At 60.0% G+C, this 27,585-nt stretch overlaps 1 protein-coding gene across 7 annotated transcripts in view; it reads left to right on the top strand.

Moving 5' to 3' along the window:
- Positions 1-27,585, top strand: part of AHDC1 (AT-hook DNA binding motif containing 1) — a 109,278-nt gene that overhangs the window by 66,744 nt on the left and 14,949 nt on the right. For all 7 annotated transcript variants that reach the window (XR_003997351.1, XM_030539397.1, XM_030539396.1 and 4 more), the window contains 2 exons: positions 22,110-22,278; positions 27,345-27,382. Coding sequence is in view for 5 of the 7 variants with exons in the window: in XM_030539397.1 (XP_030395257.1) it covers positions 22,110-22,278; positions 27,345-27,382 (207 nt within the window). In the remaining 2 variants the exon portion in view is untranslated. The remainder of the gene's footprint in view (positions 1-22,109; positions 22,279-27,344; positions 27,383-27,585) is intronic.

The following is a 27,585-nucleotide window of genomic DNA, read 5'->3' as shown; positions in this document are numbered from 1 at the left end:
ACTCAGTCGCTGCAGTCTCAGAGGGAAGTGCGCTCCCTATGGACCCGCCAGTGCCGCTGCTTGAAGCACGCGAGGTTTCTTTGAAGATCTCCTACCCCAGTTCGGCACTGGAATGGACACAGACGTCGCTTGCTTTCCTCTGCACCCGCCTCTCCTCCACTCAAACGTTTCATGGGTCTCGCGGTCTGACCCTGAAGCAACTCAGAGCAGGAAGCTCTCCCCAGCTCGGCAGTCAGAAAGCAGAGAGCTGCCTCCTTCACTATGGGTGTTTGTAGCCATGTTCAGGAAGCTAGAGCTTAAAACACTTACGTGAATGAAGCCAGGGGCCCTGGCAAGGCTGGGTGGGGGGTCTAGCCAGTACGTCTACGCGCCCTGCGGGACCGCAGGGAGAGAGGATCCTTGTCCGGGTACTGGGAAGGGAACTAGGGGCATTCAGTGAAAAGACAAGGCGGCAAATTCACAACCGATGAAAGAAAATACTTCTTCACCCAAGGTGTAAGTAGACAGTGGAACTCATTGCCACAGGAAGTCATTGAGGCCACGAACTAGGCGAGATTATCTGGATGACACCAATCCAGAGCTGGAATAGTTCCCACCAACATACGTTTTGAGAAAGAGAGGAATGCTCCATGCGTGGGGGTTCAAGCCAGCCTCCAACTACTAAGATGGAACCTAATGTTGAGGCCTCTGTCCTCTGAAGCATTTGGGGCTGATGCTGCTGGAGACAGGCCCCTGGACTAGACGGACCTTGGTTCTGATCCAGTCTGGCAATGAGTATGTCTCTGCACTTCCAGGCACCGCTCGGCCCCCACCCCCATCGCTCCTGCTTCTGCAGCTAGAGAAGGTGGAGGGTGGGCAGGCTCACTAGAGGGTCTGGGCACTGCGCTCAGGGACTCTGCCCGTGTGTGCCCTAAACTCCCCCATCATCTTCCCTCGCCGGCCCCTAGCGCTGACTCTCGCAGGCAGGATTTGCAGCCAGGAAGCGAGGGAGGTGTGTTCCGGAGGCCACCGGACTTATAGGAAAGCCCCCCCGCCCAAGCCCAGGAAATATGTTGGGATAAGCAGGGGTGGCGCCAATGGGGATTTGGCCCCCCGCTATGCTTTGGGCAGTTCCTGGTGCCCTTCCCTTTGCCAGCTGCCAGGGTGGTGAGGTCAGCCCTGTTCGGGCCAGCTGTGGCTGTGGAGACGCTCCAGCACCCTGGCCTGCCCGAGGCAGGGTTGCTGCCGGCAAAGGGGCCCGTGGAGAAGGGAGGCCTTAGAAGGCCCAGGCGGTTTCAGCAAGTACAGATTGAAGCTTCCCGCAGCTGCAGCGTAGATCTTCCTGGGCCCGCAGCAGCAGGAGCCGTGGCGAATTCTCCAGCTGCTTCTGTCGGGCGATGTTAGGCTAATTAAAACAGCCTTCCACCTGGCAGATTGGTTAGCGGCTCCCGGCCGCCGGAGAGCCACCGGGGCCGAAGGCTCTAGCCCAAAGCATACGGCTCCGGGAGCGTGTTTGAGAGTGAGGGCACAAGCAGGGCGCCCAGCCGGGGCGGGTGCGCAGAAACCAAGTTGCCTTTTCAAGGAGATGAGCTGAGCAAGGGCCACACGTTGCCCCTGGGCATTCCACTGGCTGACCTCGCCCACCAGATGGGTGCTGCCACGGCCAGCTCCGTGCCCCTTGGCGGTGAGATCTAGAGCCAGCCGGAGCTGGGCCGGAGCTGGGAGGCAGCGAGGAATGTGATGAATGAGAACAAAAGGTCTAATATGCCATTGGATGGGGTGAGTGGAGCCAAAAGGTTTTCTGCTGACCCCGCCACCGCTCAGCCCCATCCTGGCTCCCTCCCTCCCACACACACAATCTCTTCTGTTGACATGTCAGCATTTCTTCTTGCTCGGGCCAACAGGTGCGGGGCCTGCTTGGGGGGCTGCCTGCCGCCAGGTCGGTGTAGGGGGTGTGAAGATCTATTTGTTTCACAGAGGGCTGGGGGAGGAGGTTGTTAATAATGTATAGCTCTGGTGTAGATAGGGCTCTGCAGCCATAAAGCACTTTACAAAGGAGGCAAGGGAAAATGAAAGAAAGGGAAACTGAGGCACAGGCAGGAAGTGACTCGCCTGAGGTCAGCCAGCCAGCCACTGGCAGTGCGGGGAATAGAAACCAGGTCTTCTGTGTCCCTGTCCAGCGTCCTGTCCGCTAGGCCACACAGCTTCCTTGTGAGATATTGCATCAGACCAGGTTCCCCCGTAGAGATCTTCACCTTTCCTCTGGGACTCCAGGGCCCTTCTGATGGGCCTTCCCGTTTGGTTTGTAGGGAGCGATGCTCTGTGTGGCTCTAGTGCTGGTTTGATACTCTTGAGGCTGGATTCCTTTATTTGCGCCGGGAACGGGTCCAGAAGCGGTGCAAGCTTTCCTGGGATCTGGCCAGTGCTTGCTGTTAAGGGGGCCGGTTCATGCTAGTTACGATAGATTTCATTCTTCTTCTTCTCTGTGCTCCATTGTGCTAGGTGCTGCACAAGTACAGGGGCGGTGTCTACACAGGAGTCGTTATAGGCGGGAACCGAGGCCCAGAGAGAGGAAGTGACCTGTCTGTAGTCATATGGGGAGAGCTGGCTCTCCTGAGGGCTTTTAACCACAAGGCCATCTTTCTTCCTGGGGAAGGAAGGTGTCTGTGATGTGCCCCCTACTCACTGCACACAGCCCCCCCCCCCATGCTATCAATGCCTTGGCATTAGTGGAACAGGGAAGAAAACACTTTGCATTGACACTTTCCATCTCTCATCACCGCCGACCTGGCCTGGATTAATACCAGCATCCTAGGAGGTAAAAGCTGCCCCTGTTACCTGTCACTAGCCAGTCAAGGAGGGGAAGTCAGCTAAGAAACGCATAGTAAAAGAAAAGACTTCCAGAGCTCCAGTCTGCTCTGAATCACCCCTCTCTAAATCCAGAGTGACTCCATTGGATTTACACTGGGGTAGCTGAGATCAGAATCTGAGGCACTGTGTTGGTCTATGCGTCTAACCTATATTGAGCTCATCAGCATGGTATCTTGGCACTCTAAGAACTGGGCCTGTTTTCTAAATGGGGGCCTGATTCTGATCTCCCCGGAGGAGGTTTTACACCCATCCATTGACTTCCTGATTTACCCAGGGGTAAGCTTGAGGAGAGTCAGGCCGTGTCAAGCAAACGGCCCCCCCGAGCTGCACCATTTCACCTCCTCTTTGCCCCGGCCCTACCAGATCAGCAGGCACTGCCTGAGTGATGTCACAGGCTGGGACCCTGTTGCTGCTATCTGGACGTTAATGGGCTGTAAAGGGTGCGAGGGTGTTTCTGTCCCCACGCACGCTGCACCAAACCAACACCCTGCATTATAAACCGATGGGGCCCCGGCGAACAAATCCCTGCTAGAGTGAGGCCTGGCTCCCCTGCCACCGCGTGGTGCCTCTCAGAGCCCTGTGCTCAAAGACTTACACTGACTCGTGGCAACTCCACGCCAGCAGCAAATCCTACAGTGCTGTGCTGGTGAAGTGATGAGCAGGGTCAGTTCTCCGCAGAGTGGCCCAGGAGGGGGGGACCCATTCCATCCCTTTGCAAAGGGGGGGTGCACCCCCATCTCACTTGGATCCATGGCCCCCTGCCCTCTTCTCAGCCTCCGAGGGGCATCACCTTCTGCTGGCAGAGCCAGCGACTCAGGGCACAGTGGGATGGGGAGGTCTGCAAGGGGAGGTAGGAGAGGGTTCGCTGGCCATGGGTGCATGCAGGTGACTCCTTTCCCCAAAGGCTGAGCCAAGGACGGCCACCCCAGATGCCCCTGCCTATGACTAGGCTAGGAAGTTGTTTAGCAGAACTGTAGTTGTTTAGCAGAACTGTTCCTCTCCCTCCCCTCCCATCTCCTGTGGCCTGAATAGAACGCAGCCGTGGGAAAAGTCACGTGCCCTTCAGCTGGCAAGAACCCGGCTGGCTCACCTTGCTGCACGGTGCATGACACTGTCCGAGCTCACCGGGGGCGTCCGACGCTGCTCCCTGCTTTGGAGTCCCACCCCCCTCACCCTAGCCCCATTGATGCTCCGAGCTTTGCCAGCATTAGCCCCATTTTGCATGGGGGAAACTGAGGCACAGAGCAATGTGTGACATGCCCCAGGTTGCCCAGTGGGGCAGTGGCAGAGCTGGCAGTAAAACCCAGGGGTGCCCCCCTCTAACCACTAGACAATGCTGTCTGCCTTGGTGAGTGCTCTCCACCTCCCCCATGGGCGGGTCTTGGCTGCCTCTGGCCGCGAGGCGGCTTTTGGCCCAGTTTCTGGGGTGGGACAGGTGGCGGTGGCCTGGCACAGCGACCCCGGCAGCAGCCCGGGAAGGGTTAATGGCGAGTTTGCTGCTCCTGCAGACAATTAGTGCCATCTCGCTGACAACGCCACAGTGAGCTCCCAGCCTCCTCCACCTCCCTCTTCCCGGCCATTTCAGCTGTTTATTCTGAGCCTTCACAATTGGGATTCTGACTGGAGGAGTTGGCTCCCCTCGCTGCCCTCTGACCTGCTGTTGCTGTGGAAACTGGAGCCAATGTAGGACTCTGATGGCAGGATTACTGAGCCTGAATTCACAATCTCTAAACTCCCTTGAACATATAGAGAGCTCCCCCACACACACCGTTCCCATGGAATCCAGCTCCCGTCCCATTCGAAGTCGGGGCGCTGAGTCACGTGCCCCGGCCCCAGCAGCCTTAACGCCAGAGCCTGCCCTAAGGGAGTCACGCTCCCCATGCCAAGGGAGGGAGCATGGGCCTGGCAGCCAGGGACTGCGGCGCTGATCTCCTGGGTTCTCTTCTCAGAAGAGCAGGCAGGGGGGTGTTTGTAGAGCTAGAACAAGAGACTGGGTGCCAGGACTCCTGGGTTCTATCCTCAGCTCTGCCCCGACTCTCTGCATGGCCTCGGTCAAGTCTTTGCCCCTGCCTATGCCTCAGTTTCTCCAGCTGTAAATTGGGGCTAAGTGCCCTTTAACTGTCTCACAGGAGTAGTAGGAGTTTTCAGAGCTTGAGCTTCCCGGGCAAGCCAATGACAAAACCTCCAGTGACGGCCAAGGGAGCAGGGCTGGGCTCAGCTCGCTGGTGTTCGCTGACGCTCAGGGTGAGCCTTGCGTGGAAGATGGTGCGGAGTGGCAGAGGGTTTTAACAGCCTGGCCCAGGCCCGTCGCTGGAGGACCTGAGTGCCCAAGATGGCGCCCACGGGCAGTTCTGCGGGCTCTTTGGGGCGGGCTGGCTTGGAGGGATCATAAAACCTCCTGCCCTGTAATAACAAGCGCCTTCCTTCTCTCTGCTAGCTCTCCGGGCTGCCCCCAGGCAGTCTGCCTCCCGCGGAGCCCCACTCCCATTTGGGTGGCTAGATCCATCCCTAGTGGTAAATCCCAGGGTCTTGCAACTTTTCTCCTCCCCCCGTGTGGCCCCAGTTCCCCCTCCCAGACTCGGGCTCCTGACAGCTTCTTGCTGGTTGCCTTCCTGCTTCACTCCCAAATCTCCCCACCGCTAAATAAAGCGGGAGTGAGCCGAGGGGAGAGCTCGGAGTCTGGCCTCGGCTGTCAATCGCCTGGAGAGAGCCCGAGAGGAAGAACCGATAAATGCGCTAGCCCTTGATTAGAGCAGCACAGCTGCCTCCTGTTCCCCATCCCCTGAGCTGGGCGCGCTCCCTCTGCCCAGCTCTGTAGCCAGACAGCCCTGCCCCAGCCCAGCCCCCCCGCCAGATCCTTTGTGCCTTAATGCATATGACCCCATTGGCTCCAGTGGGGTTTGGCTGGCAGGAGGGCTGCAGGAGCCGGCCCTCGTGTACACAGTGGGGAGACCCACTCCGGTGCCCAGGAGCAGAGCTCGCTGTTTGTCCTTGTGCTGCCCGCTTGTTTCCCCCGAGCAGACAGATGGGGGCGCAGCCCTAGTGAGGACCCCGATGCTGCATCCCCACTCATCTCACCCCCCGCGTGCTGCAGACAGAGGCAGCATTGCACGCACAGCTGGACGGGTGGAGGACCCAGGGAGAGCGGCCAGCCCCGAGGGGCACTGCCATGGGTCTGCCCTGGAAGCCATTGCTCTGTTCTCCCCTCCCGCTCCCCCCAGGCTCCGGCCCTCTGGCCTTTCCTGAGCCGGCTGCTGCTGGAGAAACCAGACCCCTTTCCCACACTCTGCTCCCAGCCAACTGCCCCCAGCTGAAACCTGAGCCAAAAGCATCTGCAAGCCTCATGCCCCAGCTGACATTCCAGTTGTGAACAGAGCCCTCCCCCCCTCGCCCACTCCCCATCACTCCTCTCATCTGCTCCCTCCTTTCCTCTCCTGCATGCTCCCCTCCTCCTGTCTCTCCCCCTGTCACTTCTCCCCCCACCCCCCACCTGCTTTCCATGGATTTTCTTCAGGGCTGCAAGCCTGATTTGGCTTCTGATTTCTCCTTTCCCTCCTGCAGGCGCCTGAAGTCTCTCTGGACCTCGTCCACCCTTGTGCTGCATCCCAGAGATTGAGCTGGGGGGAAGGACATAAGCCCTTGAAGCCTTTTGAAAACAGGGAGCCCTGTCCCCCATTTTAAAGGTCGTCCCCTCTTGCTCATCCCGAGGGAGGGAGGGAGGGAGAGGCCTTGTTTGGCTGCGCCACTGGCTGGGTTGGTGGCTGAGCATCAGGCTTCGTGCTCCAGGCCACTCAGAGAACCCGGAGCTGCGTTAGTCATGATCAATTAGTGCTGCTTGCCACCCCTCAGTTCTCTGCGTCCCCGCCTTGTGCCGCTCTGGGCAGGCCCCTTTCGGTACTGATCGCACCTTGCAGGCGCACGGTGCCCCCCAAAGCCCCTCTGAGCCAGGGCACAAGCGCTGGTGCAGCAGGGACAGGCAGGGCGCCCTCCGTCGCAGCAGCGTAGTGTGTTGGCATCCTGCAGCGTGGTGCCCTGGGCCACAGCGGGCGCTGGGAACTCAGGAGAGCTGTTGGGAAAATTGGAGAAATGGATGTTTTTGGTGCCTCACTTCCCGACCAGCTATAGTAAATGCGTTTTGTCCGCACTAGATGCTGCGTGCCCCAGTGCAGACTCCCCGATCTGCGTCCAGACGCTCATTCTGAAGTATATTGCAGCAAATGCCCCCAGATCTGCCCACGAACATGCTGGTTCCCTGCAGCATCCTGCTCCGGGCTGCCCTGCCAGCCAGTCTGCTGTGCATCGGGCTGCAACCAGCTTCGTCTGCACTACAGTCAATTTTGCTGCATTATCCTGCAAGGGTAGGACGCTGGGCTGCGACCAGGCATCTCATTGCCAGGAGCCCGGTTCTCCTCGCTCTTCCCCCGGGTAAACCTAGGGAACGTGTGCCGAAGTCAGCAAAGATCAGAATCAGGCCTCTGGGCTTTGGAAGGTGCTGTGAGCAGCACATGGCGGAGGGAGGAGCCCGCCCACTGAACTGTGGGTTGAGTCAGGGTTTGCAGGAGCCTGCCCCCGTTGACATGCATGGAGATCTAAGCTCCTTGCCCCTCCCTGTCACATGCCACTCAGTGGGCTGGATTCCCCTGGGCATAAGCAGGTACAGCTGCACCAGGACAAACAAAGCTGGCTGCAGTGGCCTTGTGCATGCTACAGCAGGGCTGAATTTGGCCCAGGCTGTATTTCCTGGGGGGCCAGGGGGGTAGGTCTCCTTGAGGCTCAGCCAGGGACTTGCCCCAGATGCAGTGAGCGCCCACCTCAGCCCCCCAAAATACACAGCCCCCTCGCTGTGCCCGGTGGAGACGTCACTGGGGTTGAGCCGTCACTGGGGTTGAGCCGAGTGCTAGGAGAACCTTGCTGGGGCAGCAGAAGCTATGTGAATGGTGCATCAGGCCCTAAAAGGGAGCTTGCGTGCCCCAGCCGTCAAATCCAGCAGAGCTGCACCTGCCCTCCCCAGGCTGGGCACTTAGCTACGCTGCCTGGCGCTGTGGCCGTTTCCCCTGGAGCCTCAAAGGCTTCCACTGCTTTATATCAGAAAAAGCAGGAGGCGTCCCCAGGACGCCAGCCCCATCCTCTCCCTTCCCTCCATTGCTCCCCCCTGCCCCGGGTGGGGGTGTACCTGGAGGGGAGGGTTGGCTGCACTCTGCTCTCTGGCAGACCCCTTGTTCCTCCACAGCTGGACCTGTTCTCAGATGTGTCTGCCCCTTCCCATTCTCTTTGGTCCCGTCCTCTCTTCACATCGTCATGGTGCAAGGTCCTCCTTACCCTCCCCTGCCTGCCTTGGGGTTTTGGCGAGCAGTTTGCAGTTCCCACTTCTTGAAGATGCGGCGGCATCACAAAAGCAGAGGCGCGTTCAGTTGGCCAGCGCCGTATGCCTGCCAGGTCCATTTCCGCCATCACGGCATCCAGCCAGGCAGGACTCCGGCACTTCAGTGTCCTTTGCACCAGGGACTGGGGAGATCTGGACACATCCTCTCCGGGGGAGGGGGGAGTAGTCCGTGAGGATGGATCTCGGTTTGCCTGCGCCTCTGTCCGTAGCGTAGCTCAGGGTAAAGGCGGGTGAACGGAGTTGGCCCACTTCCCATTTGAGGAATATGGAGTTTACCCACATCTCGCCCTGGGTGTCCACCATTGCCACTGGCCTGCAACACCAGACAGCTTCTTCTACCATCACCCTCTCAATAGAAGACCTCGGTCCCCTTCTCCATCTCCCCTGCTCCTCTGGCTCTTAGCCTGCTGTAGCCTTGCCCCAAGCAGCTCTGCCCCAAGGGCTCGGCAGGGCAGGTCTGCATGGGCCTCCCCGCCAAGAAGGCACTGCATGCACAGGCCAAGAGGTGCCTGGACTCTACTTCCTTTGGAAATGGATCGTTACTTCTCTCCCAGGCCTAGGTCTTCAACTTCTCCACCTGAGACCCATCCTCTTAATGTGGGTAAAGTGCTTTGAGGCACTTGAAGGAAAGCCCTAGAGAACGGCAAAGCCTTCGCTCCTCTACAGCTGTGGGATCGCCGGCATCATGACAAATCCCAGAAGGAGGTAGCCTCCTGGCATGTCAAGCCCCACCCAGTGCTCCAGCTGGATGTTCAGTTTATGCCCAAAGCTTTTGATGATGGCTTGATTGCCAACCACATAGCCCCATTCATTGGTAAACACGCTTCTGAGTTCATTCGTCTTCCATCTGAATAACGTGTCCGTACCAAGAAAGCTGCTGAAACCAAACCAGTGTTGGGGCACGGACCCTCCCCAAAGCGACCGTGGCTGGGGTTGGTCCCCTGGTGCCCTGGGTTTGCCGTCACAGGTGCAACGTGCCTGCTTTTGTCACTGGGCATTTCTTAGAAGTGGTATTGTTTTGTCTCTTGGTGGAGCTCTCAAGCACCACCGGAACCCGTCGACAGAGAGCGAGCCAGCCTTCCAAAGGAAGCCGCTCCGTCAACGCCCCTCAGCAGCTGTGTTCTCCTCAATTAGAAGAGGTAATGGAGCAATTTATGGGCATCTCCAAAGTGATGCCTGAGTGACAGGCTGCATACAATCAGCGCCGGGGCTCCGCCAGCAACTTGTGTTTTTCCAGTTTGAATGGAAAGCTCCCTGGCAAAAATAATAACAAATCCCCCGGTGCGGCAAGCCGGCCTCTCTCCCCAGCTCCATCATCAGCTAGGAGTAGGGCTGGGTCCCACCGTTCCTTGCACTAGGGCTGGGACTGGTAGCCCGGGATGAGTGCCCACATTCGGGTTCAGGTTTACTCCCGGAGCTGGCAATGCCATGGCAGGGGTGGGGTTGGAGGAGAGTTCTTTGCAGCACCCAACAGTGCCCCCTCTGCCCACATAAGGAACAGCATTCGCTCCAGCCCAAGGATAGCGACTGCAGTGCAGAGGCGTGGCAAGGCTCTTAAACGGAGAGGATCCTCCTGCAAGTGCGAGAGATGAAGGGCCTCGCTGCTGGGTCTGCTTTGGGCAGGGGGGGCAGGGGCTGGGAATCAGGACTCCTGGGTTCTATTTCTGGCCCTGCCGCTTGCTTGCTGTGGAATCTTGGGCAAGTCGTGTAACCTCGCCACGCCTCACTGGTAAAACAGGTCTGATCATACGTACCTGCCTCCCAGGTGTGCATGAGGGACCCCTCATTAGTGTGGGGAAAGTGCTCTGAGATCCCGGGGCACAAGGCTCTGTACAAGCGTGAAGTGGTGGTGCTCTCCTGTCCACGCCGTTCTGCCTTGGGGCCCGGTGTACACACTCTGGGAGGGGTGGGCATGCAGGGGGTTAGGGGACAAGGAGAGTGGGGCAGGAAGGATTCCAGGAAGCAGTGAGTTTGGGGGTGCTTGCCTGACTGGCATGCTCACTTAGGCGTTATGCTGTCCCTGAGTGTTCACCTCTCCAGCTGCCGGGGTCTGTGCAGTTTGGGGGTGCTTGACAAGGAGAATGGGGCAGGAAGGATTCCAGGAAGCAGTGAGCTTGGGGGAGGACAGGAGGGCTGGGTGCCATGGGGCATGTGATTGAAGGAACAGAGGGAAGGGGGGAGCTGAGCGGGGAGGGGATCTTGCAGGCGAGGAGCTTGGACATGGTGCAGTGAGAGATGGAGAGTTCGGGGGGGGGGGGTTACTTCCAGGCAGTGTCCGTGCTATACTTGGGAGGTGGGGCGGCTGGAGACATGGAAGCTAGAGGCGCAGGCACCCTGAGAGGATTGGGGGCGGGGCGCAGCCCCATGGGATCAACCCCATCAGCCAGGGGAATAGACACAGCTTCCCTCCACTGGTGCTCCCACTGCCCCCCTCAGACCTGCTCCCACTGGGCACAATGGCAACCGTCTGCTGGGGACTGAACCAGGAGCTGCTGGGCCTGATCCTGCCTCTCACCCCCAGTACAGTGCACGACTCGAATCCAGCAGCCCCTCCTCCCCCACCCCCGCTGTGGTGTGACTGCCTGCATGAGAGATGGGGTTGGGGGACCCAGGCTGGCTGTCCCAGCTCAGTGTCCATGGGGGCAGCATTGGCCTGGGCGAGGGGGAGCTCCTGTTCCCGTGGCCCGCTCCCAGGTGCCATGGCTAGCCGGCCTGGGTCTCTCTCTCTCTGCAAATGGCAGATGGGGAGCTCTAGCTTGTGTGTGTGCTTCACATGCCTGACTGGCATGCTCACTTAGGCGTTATGCTGTCCCTGAGTGTTCACCTCTCCAGCCGCCGGGGTCTGTGCAGCAACATGCCTCCTTTGGCAGCCTCCCCACAGGCCCCTCTCGATCCCCGTCGGCCCTTCCGAGCCTCCTGCGCCGACGTCTGGGTCTCCCAGGAAACCGGCTCCTCGGCCAGGAGTTTCTGCTCAGCGAATGCGCGCCTCCGAAAGCCCACCAGCGGGCTCATAAATCCTGCCGGGGAAATCGGCCCTTCTTGTCTAGCTGGTTTCTAAAATTGGCCGAGGGAGGGACCTGTGTGTCTCCCCCACCCCCCTTATCTGCCCTCCTCCCCTGCCCGCTTTGCTGGTGAGTCACCAGCATGGCAGGCGAAGTGCACAGGGGCTGGGTGGATTGAAACCCAGCCTGGGTTCGTTGCGCTCACGCTGGCCTATAATAAGGACAGCGTGTAGGGGTGGGTCACCTGGCGAGGGTGAGTCGGCGCCCGGGCACTGCCAGCCCACAGACTCGGTTCCACGGGCTAGGAGGGCAGACAGGGGCATGGTAGCTAGGGACACGAACCGCTGCAGTCTCTCGCCTTGCACACCTGAGCCAGGCTCAGGAAACGGGCCCAGCTATTCCTCTGCCTCTCTCGCTCCCTCGCCGCCTCTTTCCCACTTTGTCCATCACGCCCTCCGCTGCCCGCCCTGCAGCTCCCTGGCTCTCTCCTCCCTCAGCCTCAGAGCTTCCTGCTCATGGGGCTAAAAGCCGAGATGGGCGCACAGGTGACTGGAGTCCATGCGGGGTGCTGCACACCCACCTGTGTGACAGAGACACAGAGCGGGATTGCTCTGCCTCCCCTGGGTATGTGCATTTCCACCCTCCTGCCCCTCTCCCCCCGGCTCTGGGGAGCACCGTCTCTAGAGCTTGGGACGGGCATGGTTCCAGCTGGCGCCTTCCAAACATTACTGGCCTCCCAGCATCCAGCCTGCCCGGCGTTAACCCTCCGCGTGCCATAGAAAGGTTACAACCTGCCCCCGCCCCACACACACACATCCCAGCTTGGCTTCCATAGCCAGCCTGAGATGGGAAAAGAGCCCACTCCCTGCGCAGAAAAGCCAGCCTGTGCCTTGAGCCGGTGTGGGGCGGCTGCTGGGCAGGGATACACCCTCGCTCAGCCTTGTGGTCTGTCTCTAAGGGGGGGCCCTTCTGCAGATCCTTGGGGGCAGGGTGGTAGCCACCGTCCTACCCGGAGGGGGCAGTGGTGGGCACGAGGCCCAGGTGTGGAGCGTAGGTGACCGCGCAGGTCGGGCCCGAGGTGCGAAACAATAAAGCTGAGAGCAGAGGCAGGCGTCGGCATGGCCGCTCAGCCCTGCAAGGCATGCTGGGCCAGGGAGCTGCTGGAGGAGAGGAGCACCATCTCCAGCTCAGCGGGGCGGGCGAACAAAGCTGGCACTGAGGAAGGCAGCTAAATTTATCTCCTTTCCCTGCTAGCTCTCTCTGAACTGCAGCTCTCTGTTCCAGCCGGCCGAGGTGCCATGGCTTCAGCAGTCCATCTGTCGGCTGATTTCCCAAGCCCCACCTCCCCCGCCGAAGCACCTTCCCTGAGCCCCTCCGAGGAAGGGGAAGGGGTGGGGAGGGAAGGGGCTGGAGGGAGGCAGGCCCGGTCGCTCCACCCCAGCCAGGTAGGAAACAAGGGTCCGAACCCTGCCCAGCTCCCCTGGATCCAGGGGTGGTGAGGCAGGGAAAAATCTGGCCTTTAAGGATAGAATCACCCACCCCCCCAAGAGGCGGCTGCACCGTTGAACCCCGCATGTGTGGGGGGAGGCTAATTTGTTGCCTGGCAGCCCCTGCCCAGACTGACTGGCTCCAGCAGGGAAAGGCCCCTTTCAAGAGGCACCAGCAGAGCCTCCTGGGCTGACTGGTACCAGGCAGGCCGAGCATCAAAGGCCCTGTCTGCACCAGGTGGGACAGAGCCGAAAGAAGCCGCAGGCTGGGCCCCTTGGAACGCGCAATGCCTGGGCTGCGTCAGCAGCCCCCCTTGACAGCTGCAGAGTGCTGGGGCGCCCCGGGAGGAGGTCGGTTGGTCTGTCTGTCTGGTGTGGCTGCTGTGGCAGCAGCATCTCTAGTGGTTTCCACCCAGCATGGATCGGGAGACAGACGCGTTGAGCTGCTCCCGGGTCAGACGGGCTCCCTAATCCTGTCCCATCGGGCAGTGCTTGGGGGTTGGAGGTCGCCCGAAAACCCACGCTCCCAGAATGCACTGGTATGAGCCGCGTTGGTGAGGTGCATGGTTGGGGGAGGCGGCCGGGTGGTTCTCTTAGGGTCGCCGTGTGAGGGCCATGCTGAGCCAGGGCAAGGGGGGGGTGGCGAGAAACCAGCTCTCTGGTGCCATCGGTGCACCTGCAGTGGTCTCATCTCTGCCCCCGAAGGGAGCACGCACCTCTCGCAGCACTGGGAGAGCAGACTTTGTGGAGTTAGGCAGCAGGGTGGGCTGCGCCCATGTGCCCAGGAGTGGGAGGGTCATGCTCGCACGCCAGGCCCAGAGCGGGCGAGAGTGGTGGTGCTGAGCTGTTGAAGTCAGTGGACATGCGTTCTCATGGGGGTCGGTCAAGCTGATTGCAGCAGGGAGGTGTTGTGGCTGGAGAGGGGGACAGAGGCCTCCGTCCACTCTCTGGATCGCCCCAGAGGCGGGAGGTGCCTTCACCTTGCGTGTGGCCTGGCATGAAGATCTCTGGGATGCCGCTCTCTGTCGGGTGAGAGCTTAACTCTCCACTGCTTGTGTCTAGCGCAGAGCCCTGGGTGGCTGGGCTTTGGGCATGGGCTTGCATGCACTGCCCAGATCCCAGACGTGCCAGAGTCGGGAGGAAGGACGGAACTGTCTCTAATGCACCCTCCAGGGGTTCCCGTCTTCTGGAGCCTGCATTACCCCTGCGGGAGCCAGCCAGGTGGCTGTGTCCAAGCCTGCCGCTGTAGATGCTCCACAGATGGAGGCTTCTACCCCTTGTCGAGAGCTAGCTTGTCGCCAGCTCCGTGTGCCAGGTCTCCCACCCAAATCCAAAGAGTGGGAGTTTCCCAGGCGGTGCCCATAATGGGGCCATCTGCCTAGCAATTCTGCACCCCGCTGCTAGACTCCCAGCGCCCGCCATGGAGCATCTCACGTGTGACATTTCTCTCCATTCGCTGTCGCCGCTAGAGTGGAACTGGGTTGTGGCCATCTCTGCTGGAGAGAACTTCCCCGGCTCGCTACCCGATTCCACTCCATGGGACCTAGGAAAGCTCTGCTCCCATGACCTCGAGCTCCAGTGGGGCTGTAACCCCCTGATACCGTCAGCTGAGGTAAATCTGCTGGACCTGTTACCTAAGATGAAACACTCTGGCCATCTGTTCTGTCTCCTCATTATAAATGCCAAAAAAAAGAGTCAGTAGTGGAATGCTCAAGTATGGCGAATAGTGATGGGAGCACGGGGGGGAGAGGGTCGTTGTTTTTTTTTGCAGGATGATGGCTATCGTTAAGGTCAAACAATCCCTCCGCACGCACACACACCCCTCCTAGTCCTCCGCTGTTCCACCTCCCAAACCCCGGCTGCCCAGCTGGAATGAACTGGATAAAATGGCTTTATCGGTTTCCACCTGCTCCTCTGTCTTTACGCAGCCAATCTGTGACCGTGTTGCTGACTCTCGTGGTTTGAGCGCGAGTCTCACAATGATTTCATGGGTTTCCTACAGCTCCAGCTCCTGGAGTCATGAGAGTTTATGTGAGAATCTCCGTTTTCATTGGGGCGGGGGATAGTTTCTCACTTGGAAACACGCAAGACAAATACAAAAGACGGCCGCCACATTTTGTGATTTTTAAAAAAAATCTTGTGATTTTTTTTTGGGGGGGGTCTGACTCCTGATTTTTTAACACGGGGGTTGGCCATGCTGCCGCCACCATTGCTGTTCAGTGAGAGCAGCTGCCCCTGCTGAAAAGTAGAGGAGATCTGGAAGGCTGTGGGCTGCCCCAGGACCGCAACAGAAATGGAGGGGCTGCAGTTCTGCTCTGGTTTGCATCAGGACAGAAAGGAGCTGGCAGAGATGGGGTTGGAGCTAGGAGTGGTCTAGCCAGGGGGATTCTCAGGTCAGGATTCTGGGGCACTGAAAAAGCTGTGTGGACAAATTTCTCTTCTGAGGTCTTTGCCCTCCCCTGGGGTGCCTGTGTGAATGGGGGGGGGGAGAAGCCAACGGTTGCAGTTGCTATGCTGAGGTACCCCCCAACATAGACTCATTTGGGATGGTCCTTGATAAAAGGCTGAAGTTGCGAATCCAGACCAGCTCTTCACCAACGTGGCGAGCGGAAGCGTGCAAAGGCCGGTGGGGGGCTCAGAGGCGCGTTGGAGGAGCGGGGGCATCGGCGAGGCGAGCCTCATGTGCAGTAACATGGACAGGAGGTGCCAGGGGGTGAGAGCAGCCAAGCGTGTGCCTCTGGAAAGCCTGCTGCAGCGCCCTACGGGACTGGGCAGCCAGTGAATCCCAGAAGACGCTTATTCCTGAATCCAGCATCAGTCACAGGCAGGTCTCTGAACTCCATGTGCATTTGCATCCAAGGATTTGGTGACAGGAGGTCTTTGGCTGCACCGTCCCCGCTGCCATCAGCCCTGAGCCCTTCACTGCTGCTCTGTCAGCTGTCTCACCAGAGCGGGGAGGTGGGGGGGGCCAATCCCAAGTAGTTCTTCCGGTTTGCGTCTTAAGTCATCAGTTCTCATTCTCCAAGCCCCTAGCTTTGGAGGATTCTGCGTTTACAATGTACCGCCACTTGCTTTGGGGATAGCACCGCTCTAGTGCAGGGGGAATCAATCAGCGGCCCGTGAGCCAAATCCAGACCGCCGGATACTCTTGAACTGACCCCGGAATCTTTTTATTTACATATTATTGTCCTTGGTGTTACTATTTATTGTTTTCTCTGGAGTCGGGATTTTGACTCTACCTTGACCGAGAAATTTGGAACTTAGCAAAAATCTAAGTGACTACCCCTGCTCTAAGGTAGTACCCAGGGCCCCGCTGTGCCAGGTGCTGCACAGAAACAGGGCGAGACAGGCCCTGCCCGGAGACTTTCCGATCAAAATAACCCCGCCTGTTGTCTATCACCCCATTGTGCAGATAGGGAGCCAAGACACAGAGAGACGAATTGGTTTTCCCAAAGAAGGTTGTAGCAAGGCCAGCAATCCCTCCCTGCTGAGTCCCAGTCCACAGCCATCACCACAACACCATCCTTCTTTTCACTCCTCCACCTCCCTCTCTTCCCCCAAGAGCCACAGAGCACTCAGCACAGTCACTGTGAAGATGGAGAGGGAGAATGACCTTTGGCAGTCGGGCAAGGGGAGGAAAGACCTGCAGTTCGGCAGCCAATACAGCCGGGAGCTGCAGAGGAGAAGGCTCTTGCACCAGATGGCGAGAAAAGGCAGTTGAGGAATGGGGCGGGAACAGAAACGGGCATGGACAGGAGAGGGAGAGAGATGGCCATGGGCCAGAGTCTTCCTGGGCCTCAGTGTGTCGGAAGTGGGACTGACTGCCCCGGGGAAGGTGATTTAGTTGGAATCTGCTCAAAGAAGAACTCTGGGTTTGTTTCTTTTGGTGTTTCAGTTTCCCTGTTACATCGAGATTGTGAATTTGTTTCTCTTCACAGCCCTGCGGCCCGGGGTGGGGTTTGGACCTTGCCAGCCCCGGCATTTTTCATCTGCATTTTGTATCTTGAATGAAACTAAACAGAACCCCCCGGTTGAGGGTGTGCGCCTGGGGGGGGGGGGGGAGGAGAGCATTCTGGCACTCCTTCCCCCAGCCCAGCGCAGAGCTCTGGTGGGTGGCACAGGTGAATACCTCCTTCTGTTCTCTTTTGATACAAAGCAGCCCATTGGATGTGAGGGGAATCAGTTGAAGTTGGGACTTTCCCGGGGAAACCCTGAGGCTCTCTGTGCCTCCCCACCCAGGTAACCACCGAGCAACTGCCCCGGGACGCTACACACCATCTGCTCCTCTCTCCAAGTGACCTCCACCTCCCTGCCCTGTCCACCCTGTGTCTGTTGAAGGCCTCCTCCACCTCCTGCTGCTCTGATCCCTTCTCTGTGGCTCCCCCCCACTGCTGAGGTGTCAGCATGGGGGACACAGGCCTGGGAATCCAGGCCGGCTGGGCTGGGCTGTTTGCCTCACTGTTTGCTTTGGCTTACGGCCCTTCCCTGATTTCCCCAGCTGAGGAAGGGGGGGTGATGAGACGGCCCCGCCATTGCGAGCGCTGGCGGGGGGGAGCGGTGGTGGTATTTGCATTGGGATGGGTGTGATGGCTTTCTGAGCTAGCAGATGCTTGGACGTGTTCTGGAAAGGCCCAGGAGCATGCTAAGGGCAGGTCTATGCTGCAGCCACGGGGTGCAGGGAGAGCGAGATGGGGAGCCACAGGAGTGCCAGGGGGCAGGAGGATGCCGGGGGCAGGGCTGCATAAGGCCACAGAGGGGAGGGCTCCTAGAGTTTAGACACGTGTAGCTTTTAAGTCCAGAAGGGCCCATTAGATCATCTCCTCCGACCCCTTGCGGAGCTCAGGAGAGGAGCTGAGTGCGGGGAGGTTGGACAAACACAGGAAACCTCTGAACCCACCTGCCGAGGAGTCAGCACCCTGCTGATCTCCATTTATGTCAGGAAGGCGCGGCCTGGTTCCTGGGACATTTGTTCAATGGAGCAGGTTGGGGCCGATGGGAGCTGAGCAGTGACTGCCGGGGGCATGGGGGGCCCACAAAGCACCATCTACAAATGGCCGAGGGGCAGAAAGAGCAAGGAGGGAGCAGCTTTGTTTGGGGTAAGGCTGTGAGCAATGGGGTGGTGTTGAGAGAGCTCCAGATCTGTGGTCTCACCCCCCAGCAAGGATGGGCACTGGAGCCATTAGGAGGGTGGGAAGAATTCTGGAGCCAAGGACAAATCGGCTGGGCAAACTGGGAAGCCAGGGAAGGACCAGGTGGCTGCGCCCAAGGTGGCCAGTGTGTGGCAGTGTTTCAGTGCAACATCCTGGTTAGTGAAGGACTTAGCAGGCGCAGTCCAGACCTGGCAAATGTCCCTAGCGCTCTAGTCTGCACAGCTGCTGGGTGACTGCTGTTTGCCTGCCCGTCCCTGTGGTCTCCGGGTGGGCCCCGAGCCTCAGTGCAGAGCCCATCCCCATGGTCTGCAGGCAGGCCTCAGTACCAGAGCTCATCCGTGTCCCACAGTGCATTCCCACTCGGATCTCATCTCCGTCATTAGCTCCTCCGATGGCTGCGCGGAGCAAGTCCCTTCCCCATGGGACGCTGCCGCCCAGCACTAGGTGGGGTTGGGCTTTCAGCCGGGTTGGTGGCAATTCACTCCCCCACCTAATGCAGTCTCCCCGTGGCACTGCTAGCCAGCAGCTGTCGCATGGGTGGGCGAGCGGCAGAGCAAAGCTTCTCTGTTACCCCATCAGCCTGGTGTAGGCGTGCAAGGCTGGGCCGTGACACTGACCGCAGTGGCCTAGTTCTTGGGGCAGACATGCCCTGTCTTAGCTCACCCCCTCCGCGCTTGGCCCGGGCCACCCCGTCCGCCTGCTGGGCTCAGAGCGGTTCAAGGTGGGCCTGAACACAGCTGGCTTCCCCCCCCAACCCCCCACCCCAGCTCAGCACCAGACTGAATTAAACACCTGGAAAGAGGCCACGTCCTTCCTGGAGTCACCCTCCTCCAGCCCGGGGGTAGGGGGACGTTAGAGCTTCAGAGGGAGCCCCGTGTGCCCCCCATCCCTCCGGCATGGGGCAGCAGACGCTGGACAGCTTCCCAGGAGAGGGGAGGGCTGGTGGAGTCTGTGTCTCTGCTTCCTGCCACCAGGAAGCCTGAAACTGCTAAACTAATTAAAGATTTTCAGCAGCAGGATTAATCCTGGGGGGGGGGGGGTGGCGAGCCCAGGTAGTCAGGAGGATATTGGATTTCTGAAAGGCAAGTCAGCACTCTTCAGGGCTGTTATCTTCCCGAGGCTCCAGGGGTCAGGAGGTGGGAAACAGAGGTGCCTGCAATCTCTCTCTCACACACCCCCTGTGCATTGCTCCTGTCTCTCCTTCTGTGTCTCTTCCTCCCTCCTGCTCCTCCATGCATCTCCCCCACACACACACACCGTGCATCTTCTCTCTCTTGTGTGGTCTCTAGCCGTGTTTTGTAACCAGCGAGAGAGAGAGAGAGAGAGAGAGAGAAATCCCCCTGGCTAACAACCCGGGAATGGTGAAGTCCAGAGCTCCTAATGCAGACCATGTGGCAGGCTGCCTGAGGCGGAGCAGAGAGGTGAAAAAGAACATTGTGTGGAGAGCATCCGCCTAACGGGCCCTCCTCCCGGACCCCCTACCCCGCCCACTCCCACTCCCTCTGCACGCCCCAGCCGAGGGGGGTTGGGCTCAGGGTGGGAGCTCACTGCCCCCTAAGTACATGTAGGGACAAGGTGCCTCCCACCCCCCCAACTCCCTCTGGGCATTGGAGCTGGGCGGGCAGTGCCCGGCGCCATCTGGGAGAGGAGCAAGCAAGCTGTGTCGCACGGTTTCCATTATATAAGACAGGGGAGTGAGTCACAGGTCTGTTCTGGGGGCCTGGAGCCCCCTTCCCCTGCATTCCGGTTCTCAGCAGGCCCTGCTGGCTGTGTCGTGGGTGGGAATCCGGAGTCACCCCCCATGGAACACAGAGGAGTTACTTTGCGTTCACACCAGGCTTGCCAGGAGCCCGCCGGGGTTAACTGCATCCGCGTCGCTGCCCAGGGGACACGCTTTCTGCACTCGGCCTAGGGAGCTGCATTCTGGTGCATCCTGGCCCTCCATTTGGAAAAGCCCAGAGCAGGGGTGGAGGGCAGAGGCCACAGTCTCTCTCTTGGCCAAGTGAGCATCCCCTGTTCACCCATCATACGTCAGCAGCAGCCAAACCCGTCAGATATTGCAGGTCCCCATATCCCACCCCTATGCCTAGCACAGAGCTGTGTGCTCCAGTCCCTCCGCCTTTTGGGGGTCAGCGGTGCGGGGGGAGTCGCCTCTTGCCTCCCCTCTGTCTGCTCAGCAGCTGCTCAGGCCTGTGCCTAGTCGTTAAGAGGCTTTAATAACCCAGAGCAAGTGTGGTCTCGTTACAACCAGAGAGGAGCCCGCGCAGAAGCTGGCTGGAGCTGTGTGCGCGCGTCGGTGACTGTGTGTCTCTGGAGCTGTGTGCGCGTCTCTCGGGGTGCGTGTGTGCCCATGTGTTTGCATGCCGCGTGTGTTGCCCTGGGTGTGTCCGGGTGACTCGGTGTCCTTGCGACTGGGGGTGCACAGGCTGTGCATGGCGTGTGCTTGCATCGCCCTGGCCACAGTCTGCCCTGATTTGTCCCGGCATCAAGCTGGAGTAACTGCCCCGAACCCGACAGAGCCGCTCTTGATTAACGGACACACGGCTCTGGCCCCATCCCAGTCCCTGACTGGTTTTCAGTCTCTCCACGTTTCACTTGAATTAAAAGGGAAAGCAGCATGTGCGAGGAGAGGGTGGGGGGGATTGGTACCCTGGGGGCTGTTCTGGAAAGTCGTCTGTGCGCTTCCTGCCTGCCTCTCCTCCAGCAGCTTCCAGCTCCGGGCACATTAGCAGCTGCAGGAGAGACTAGACCGGTCTTTCTAGTGCATATTTTGCTGCTCCATGTTGCCCCTTGGTGTAACTCGACACCGCCCGGGCCAGCAGCCGCTCTGTGCAGGGCTGGAGGCAGGGCTGCCTGCATTTCCCTGCCAGCCAGGAGACCCAAGGATGGGGAGGGAGGCAAAGAGATGGGGACTGAGTAACTGACAGGTTTGAATTCTCCTTCCCTGCCTCGTTGATAAGTTGTCACGCTAATGCAAGCAACGGGAACAGTCTGGATCATGTGTGTGTGTGTTGGGAGGACACAGGCTGACAGGGAGAGGGACAGTCGCACAGGCTAAGGGTGGGGAGCAGACAGACACACATGGGAGAGACACCGGCAGACATACAATGATACAGAGACACACACACACACATGGAAGGATACAGAGGAAGAGAGACGGAGACACACGTACAAACGCAGACCCGGGCACACAACCCAGGAGAGGCTGGTAGCCACACAGTAACACCGGCTCACAATCGCCCAAAGAACGAGCGACACAATCCGGGATAGACACGGGCATGCACACACACACACACACACACGAGCGCCCGCACATCCGCACCAGCACAAAAGAGAGGGCGAAAACCACAACCCAGCAGCACACCCACAGGCAGGGGGAGCCCTAATGCAGAGCTCAGAGCCTGGCTGACTTCCTCTGGGGCTCCGCTAGATCCTGAGTGAGACGGGCAAACAGACACGAGCCAGAGGAAGCCAAGAAAGAGCGAGATGGGGATGGGGCCGGAGTGACAAGTGGGCAGGAAGGGGAATCACCCTGGAAAAACACTGGAAATGTCAGCACGTGGCCTGCAGCTGATGCCGCCAGGACAGACCGAGGGCCTGTGTACATCCGTGCTTCCATCCAGGCTGATGGAAAGGCGTCCGTGTACAGAACGCTGCCCAAGCAGTGACCTTGGGCGTGGGGGTGGGGGCAAAACGGGGGGAGGAGGTGGCGCCGTCACCCCTCACTCGGTGGCCAGAGGGAGCCTGTCAGTTCTCTCCGGCACATTTGGGTGGAGAGGGAGAGAGAGCGGCTTAGACAAACAGACAGTTGCAGACAGATGGGTAGGCGTGAATGCCTGTGCTGCTATCTGTACCCGCTCTCTCTCTCTCTCACACACGCGCACACAGGCTGAATAACCCTGTGGGAGCCTGTGTTTAAGATGCCAGAGTGGAGCACGATTCAGCAAAGGGCCCTGCTGGGCTCTGTGCTGCTGCTGCTGCTTGCATAAGCCTCCCCAGGCATAAGCCTCTGCCATGTGGGGGGTGGGGGTGGGTGAGAGCCGCTGCCCCTTTGCGCCCCAGACGCCATCGCTGCCTCCCTTTCCCCCGCAGGAAGGGCATTTCTGGGCCCGTTCACCTGTCGCTGGAACAAACCCCCGTCACCGCCAAGTTTCCCTGCCTCTCCCTTGCCCCCAGCGTGGGACCCTGCATTCCCCCTCAGCTCACGCGCCCGGGTCTGTGTGCTGCTCTGTCACAGATGGGAGCTCCCTCGCCTGCCAGCCCATCGGCCTGGAAAACGGAGCCAGCCCGCCAGCCGAGTGGTTCCAGCGCGCCCAGGGCTCCGGGCTGCGCCAGCCCCACAGCGAGGCGGACGGCGGCGAGAGGAACTTCAAAGTGAATCTGCACTGCAAGCACTCGCGGCCAAGGTAACGGCTCCAGGGCGTAGGGCAGCCTCGTGTTCTCTGTGGGGGGGGGGGAGCAGCCCCGTGGTATATGGAGGGGATGGGGACAATCCTGTATTATCTATTGGGGACGGGAACAGCCCCGTGGTATCTATAGGGATGGGAGCAGTCCCGTGGTATCTGTAGGGGATGGGGGCAACCCTGTATTACCTGTAGGGAATGGGAACAGCCCCGTGGGATCTGTAGGGGATGGGAACAGTCCTGTGGTATCTATAGGGATGGGAGCAGCCCTGGGTTATCTATATGATATGTGGGGAGCGCCGTGTTATCTATAGGGAACAGGAGCAGCCCTGTGTTATGTACAGGGGATGGGAGCAGCCCTGTGTTACCTATAGGGGATGGGGGAGCAGCCCCATGTTATCTGTAGGGGGTGGGGGAGCAGTCCTGTGTTATCTATAGGGGGTGGGGGAGCAGCCCCATGTTTTATTTTCCCAGTGCACTGGAGGCTGAGGCCATCTGAAATTGGGCCTAAGGATCTGATTCACGCCCCCTAGGTTGGCCTGTTCTGGGGCAGCCATGCGGGTGGATTGTGCTGCCTCTCTCTCCCCTGAGCAGGCGTGCTGCAGAGGGGCTGTGCCCAGGGTTGAATGGGGCCTTTGTGTTTCTCCCCCCACCCCTAGCAGCTGAATCCGGGCTGGGCCTGCCAGCGCTGCCTCCCCTGGAGCACCTGCCTTTGCCCCGTAGCGAGCGTCTCACTCTGCCGCAGCTGGCCTGGGGTGGGCGGTGAGCGCAGGGGGTGGCAGCACCGGGGCTCTTCGCCCGAGCCTGGCACCCCTGACTGGGGCCGCGAGGGCTCAGGTCTGCAAACCCTCATCAGCCTAGGTTTGGAGCCAGCTCCGTTCATCAGAGCACCCAGCTTGGAGGGGACGAATGGTTGGCTCTGGTAGGGTGACCAGATGTCCCGATTTTATAGGGACAGTCCCGATTTTTGGGTCTCTTTCTTATATAGGCTTCTATTACCCCCCACTCCCATCCCGATTTTTCACACTTGCTGTCCAGTCACTCTGGGCTCTGGGCTTTGCCCACCTCTGTCCAAGACCTCCACCTGTATTTTGTTCAGAAGGGGCACCTCAGTGTTTCTGGCTGTCGGATCTTTCTGTGCTGAATGGTGACCCCAGGGCTGGCGTAGTGGCTGCGGGGAAGCTGCAGGTTGGGATTGAGGGGCCCTGGCACAGCTATGTAGGGAACGCTTGCCTAGACCTTGCGCTTGCCCATAATACGCTAATGCTGCCCCTCACCAGCTATAAACCCACCCAGCACTTAGCCAAAACCCCTTGAGCACGCTGGGGGAGCGCAGGCCCCGGGCCGCACGCTGCACAGAGAACCGGCCTGTCAATAGCCACCTTGGGCCGTGGCGACTTGCCCAGGCAGGCAGCCTGTTTCATAAGTGCAATGAAATAACCCAGTCACCCCAACCCAGTGCCCCTCTCTGCGCCCGTGCCGGGGAGAGACAGGGTCCACCGCCCAGCTTCCCCACTGCCCGGCACTGCATCCTCTGTCCGTGGCAGTTCTGCCCCAGGGAGGTTGGTCAGTAGCATTAACTGAGAGGGGAAATTGAGGCATAGGGCAGTGAAGTGACTGGCCCAAGGTCCGAACTCGGGTCTCCTGGTGTCCCCATTCCCTCCTGCTGCAGCCGCTGGCCTGTCCCGCCTCTCCTCCCGCCCCGCACATAACAACAGCGTCGCTGCGTTTGATCCCTGCTGGCGCTGGTGCTTTTCCATGGGATCCTGACCCTTCTCACTCCACATCTGGCCAAGCGTTGCCTGGAAACGGCAGCCCTAAGCACCGGGTGTTCTCAGGGGGAGGGGGCGGGAGAGGAAGGGGAGCCAGGGCCCCTGCCGGTGTGTGAAAGGCAGGCCCCAGAAGCCAGGATCCTGATCCGAGCCGCGGGGCGGGCAACGCTGAAAAAGGAGGGACACGTGGTGGGGCTGAAATGCCCAAGCTGGCGGAAACGGGGGCCTTCTGTCCTAGTCCGCAGAGGGTGCTGGATGGCGCAGCGCCCGGCCGGGCTCACGGCAGTACCCAGCATGGCCTGCCAAAAAGCTGAGGTCACTTCCTGCTGCAGCAACTTTCCATGAGCAGCGCCGGGGCGGAGGGGCTTCGGGGGTGGAAGGGATTCGGAGCAGGGCAGGAGCCATTGAAAACCATGGGAGGGGGAGCTAGGGAGGGGGCAGTAAGGCGGGGCGGGAGGAACGCTAAACAGGGTGCAAGAAGGAGGTGTGCAAAGGGGGACGAGGCCTGGCAGGAGGGGGCAGATATTGACCCTCAGGCGTCCTAGCCTCCAGTGGAGCTCCAGCCTGTGGGGAAGGATGCTGAGTGCCCTCCCATGCCCACCCCTCCCTGATTTACCTTGCACCGCTGTGGCAAGGGTGGGGGAGGGGTGGCCCAACCCCTCCCCCTCTCCTGCTGCCTTGCAAATGGGTTTTGTTTGGTGCTGCTGGCAGGAAGGGGGGAAAGACTCCTGCCTCATGGGGAGCTTGGGGGGGAGCCAGCAGCTCCTTGTTATTTAGCCTGTTTAAAGCTGGGCCCAGTCTGAGAGCAGCCTGCGTCCCTGCTGGGTCCCACCCCAGCCCCCCTGCTGCAGCCCCGGCGTGGGGGGTGTTTGCTGCCTGTTTAATAGTGCTGGCGTTCACGCCCCACTGGGCCGAACGGGGGAGCCTCCTGCTTCCCTAGGTGCTATCGGTCCTGGCAGCATGCGGCTCCGGAGGAGCGGCTCACCACAGGCCTGGTCGCACACCTAAAATGCAGGGCGACTAGGCTGCGAAAAATCCCCCGCCCTGTGAGATGGAGCGCCGTGGCCCTGATGGGGCTGAGCGGGCGGAAGGGATCGTCCGTTCACCTAGCAACTGCCTCTCGGGGAGGTGGATTGACCACAGCGACAGGAGAACCCTGAAGCGTCTATGTACAGGGAACGGGGTCAACCTCCAGGAAGAGTTTGACTCTGTGAGAGGGCTGGGTTCCTGCCATCCAGAGGGGCCAAGTGATGGGTGTAGGGGTGGAGATTTCCTCGGTGTTGGGGGTGAGCGCCCATCAAGATGGGGGACATTACATGGTGGTCTCTCTCCTCGCCTCGGGCTGCTGACGAGGGTCCCCAGCCTGACCGCCAGGTGCCAGACCCCAGCCCTCTCTGCTGTGGAAGGATAAATGAAGCCATGTTCCCCGAAGAGCCCCTCACTGCCTGCGGGGCGCGGGGGAAATGGGGCCTGGGGCATCCCCACTCCGGGCCCAGCCATCCTCGGGAAACGCTGGGAACAAAGAACTTTTCTTTCTCTCGTCCCCTTCCTTCCTTCCTTGCAGACCCGGGACCGGGGGAGGGGACAACCAGGCTGCAATGGATCCATTTCCAAAGCATAGTGCCAGATGCTTGCTTCTCCAGGCGACTGGGTGGAAGGAAAGGGCTGGCTGGCTGGGCACAAAGGGGCTTTCTCTCAGGCCACAAGGAGCGCAGGTTGCAAACTTTAAGCAGTAGGTGGGAGCAGCTCTGCTGACGGGGAAGGGGAGGGGGCAGTGGGGAAGGAATCCAGGAGTGCACAGGGCTTAGCTGGTTAATATGCATCAACACTTGGAGGAGGATCTGTAGCTCACAGGGGACACCTAGCGGTGGTACATCTGCAAAGCGTTTTCCCTTGGTGTGGGCTGCTTGGCACTCTGCGCCTGGTGCAAAGGGAGCAGGAGGCTGAAGGAGCAGGCTGGAAAATGTGCAGAAGGTCCAGGGACTGTGGAGCAGGTGCACAAAGCCCAGGAGCAGCATCCCAGCCTGAGGCAGATCCCCAGCCTAAGGGCAGGTGTACAAGGCCCAGAGCAGATTCCCAGCCTGTAGCTCAGACGTGCAAGGCCCAGCCCATAGCTCAGGCGTGCAAAGCCTGAGGCACATCCCCAGCCCATAGCTCAGGCGTGCAAAGCCCGAGGCACATCCCCAGCTCCTAGCTCAGGCATGCGAGGCTTGAGGCAAATCCCCAGCCCATAGCTCAGGCGTGCGAGGCCCAACCCGTAGCTCAGGCGTGCGAGGCCCAGCCCATAGCTCAGGCGTACAAAGCCCAAGGCACATCCCCAGCCCGTAGCTCAGGCATGCGAGGCCAGCCCGTAGCTCAGGCGTGCAAAGCCCTAGGCATATCCCCAGCCTGTAGCTCAGGCATGCGATGCCCGAGGCAGATCCCCAGCCCGTAGCTCAGGCGTGCAAAGCCCAAGACACATCCCCATCCTGTAGCACAGGTGTGCGAGGCCCGAGGCAGATCCCCAGCCCGTATCTCAGGTGTGCAAGGCCCAGCCCCTAGCTCAGGTGTGCGAGGCCCGAGGCAGATCCCCAGCCCGTAGCTCAGGCGTGCAAGACCCAGCCCCTAGCTCAGATGTGCGAGGCCCGAGGCAGATCCCCAGCCTGTAGCTCAGGCGTGCAAGGCCCAGCCCCTAGCTCAGGCATGCAAGGCCCAAGGCAGATCCCCAGCCTGTAGCTCAGGGGTGCAAGGCCCAAGGCAGATCCCCAGCCCATAGCTCAGGCATGCAAGGCCAGCCCGTAGCTCAGGCATGCAAGGCCAGGCACAGGTCAGGGGCATTACCTGTTTGAAAGGAGCAGACGGAGCTCCAAATCCCATGCTCCTGTGTTGGTTTTACCCTGCTCAATCGCAGCAGAAGGGCACGTCCCCCTTGGTGGCCAGGCAGGGGTCAGCCTGCGTCGAACGAAAACGGTAGCGAGATGCCTTCAGTCCTTGCCTCGGTGCTAGAGCTTTGGGCCAAATCCAGCCCATGCCATAGCGCATGCAAGCCAGGCTGGTTTCCATGGGAGCAGCCCCTGCTGTGGAGTTCTTACCGTGGCCCTGATACCACGGTCATGGGCACATTAGAAATCTGCAGGCCATGCCAGCCGGGGGAGCTCGGAGTGAGTTAGCCGTCCAGAGTCAGCCCCAGCCCAGGGTGAGAGAGAAAAGTCGGGTGGGGGATGCGGACACAGGGCTGGAGGAGCTGAATCTAAGCTCTAGGCTGTGCAGGGAAGGCCCCACTCTCCGAGCTAAATGCCTCTTCTCTTCCCTTTGCAGAGAACTCAAGTGTAACAGCCGGAGCAGCAAGGCCGAGGGTAAGTGCCATTCCTGGGGCCTTTCACCTGGCCCAGGCCCTGCAAGGGGGGCTATGGGGCAGCCGCAGGACTGGCTGGAGGGCAGTTTGGGTATCGGCGGCCTCACCCTTGTGAACAATTCCCAGCAACTCCCGTTCCCCTGCCCCATGGATGGGCTCTCCCTAGAGGGGCTTTCTGTGCTGACCCCGTAACGAGGCTGGGGC

The sequence above is a fragment of the Gopherus evgoodei genome, chromosome 20 (assembly GCF_007399415.2).
Source record: "Gopherus evgoodei ecotype Sinaloan lineage chromosome 20, rGopEvg1_v1.p, whole genome shotgun sequence".
Taxonomy (NCBI): domain Eukaryota; kingdom Metazoa; phylum Chordata; order Testudines; family Testudinidae; genus Gopherus; species Gopherus evgoodei.
This window is presented reverse-complemented; position numbering and strand designations above follow the sequence as displayed.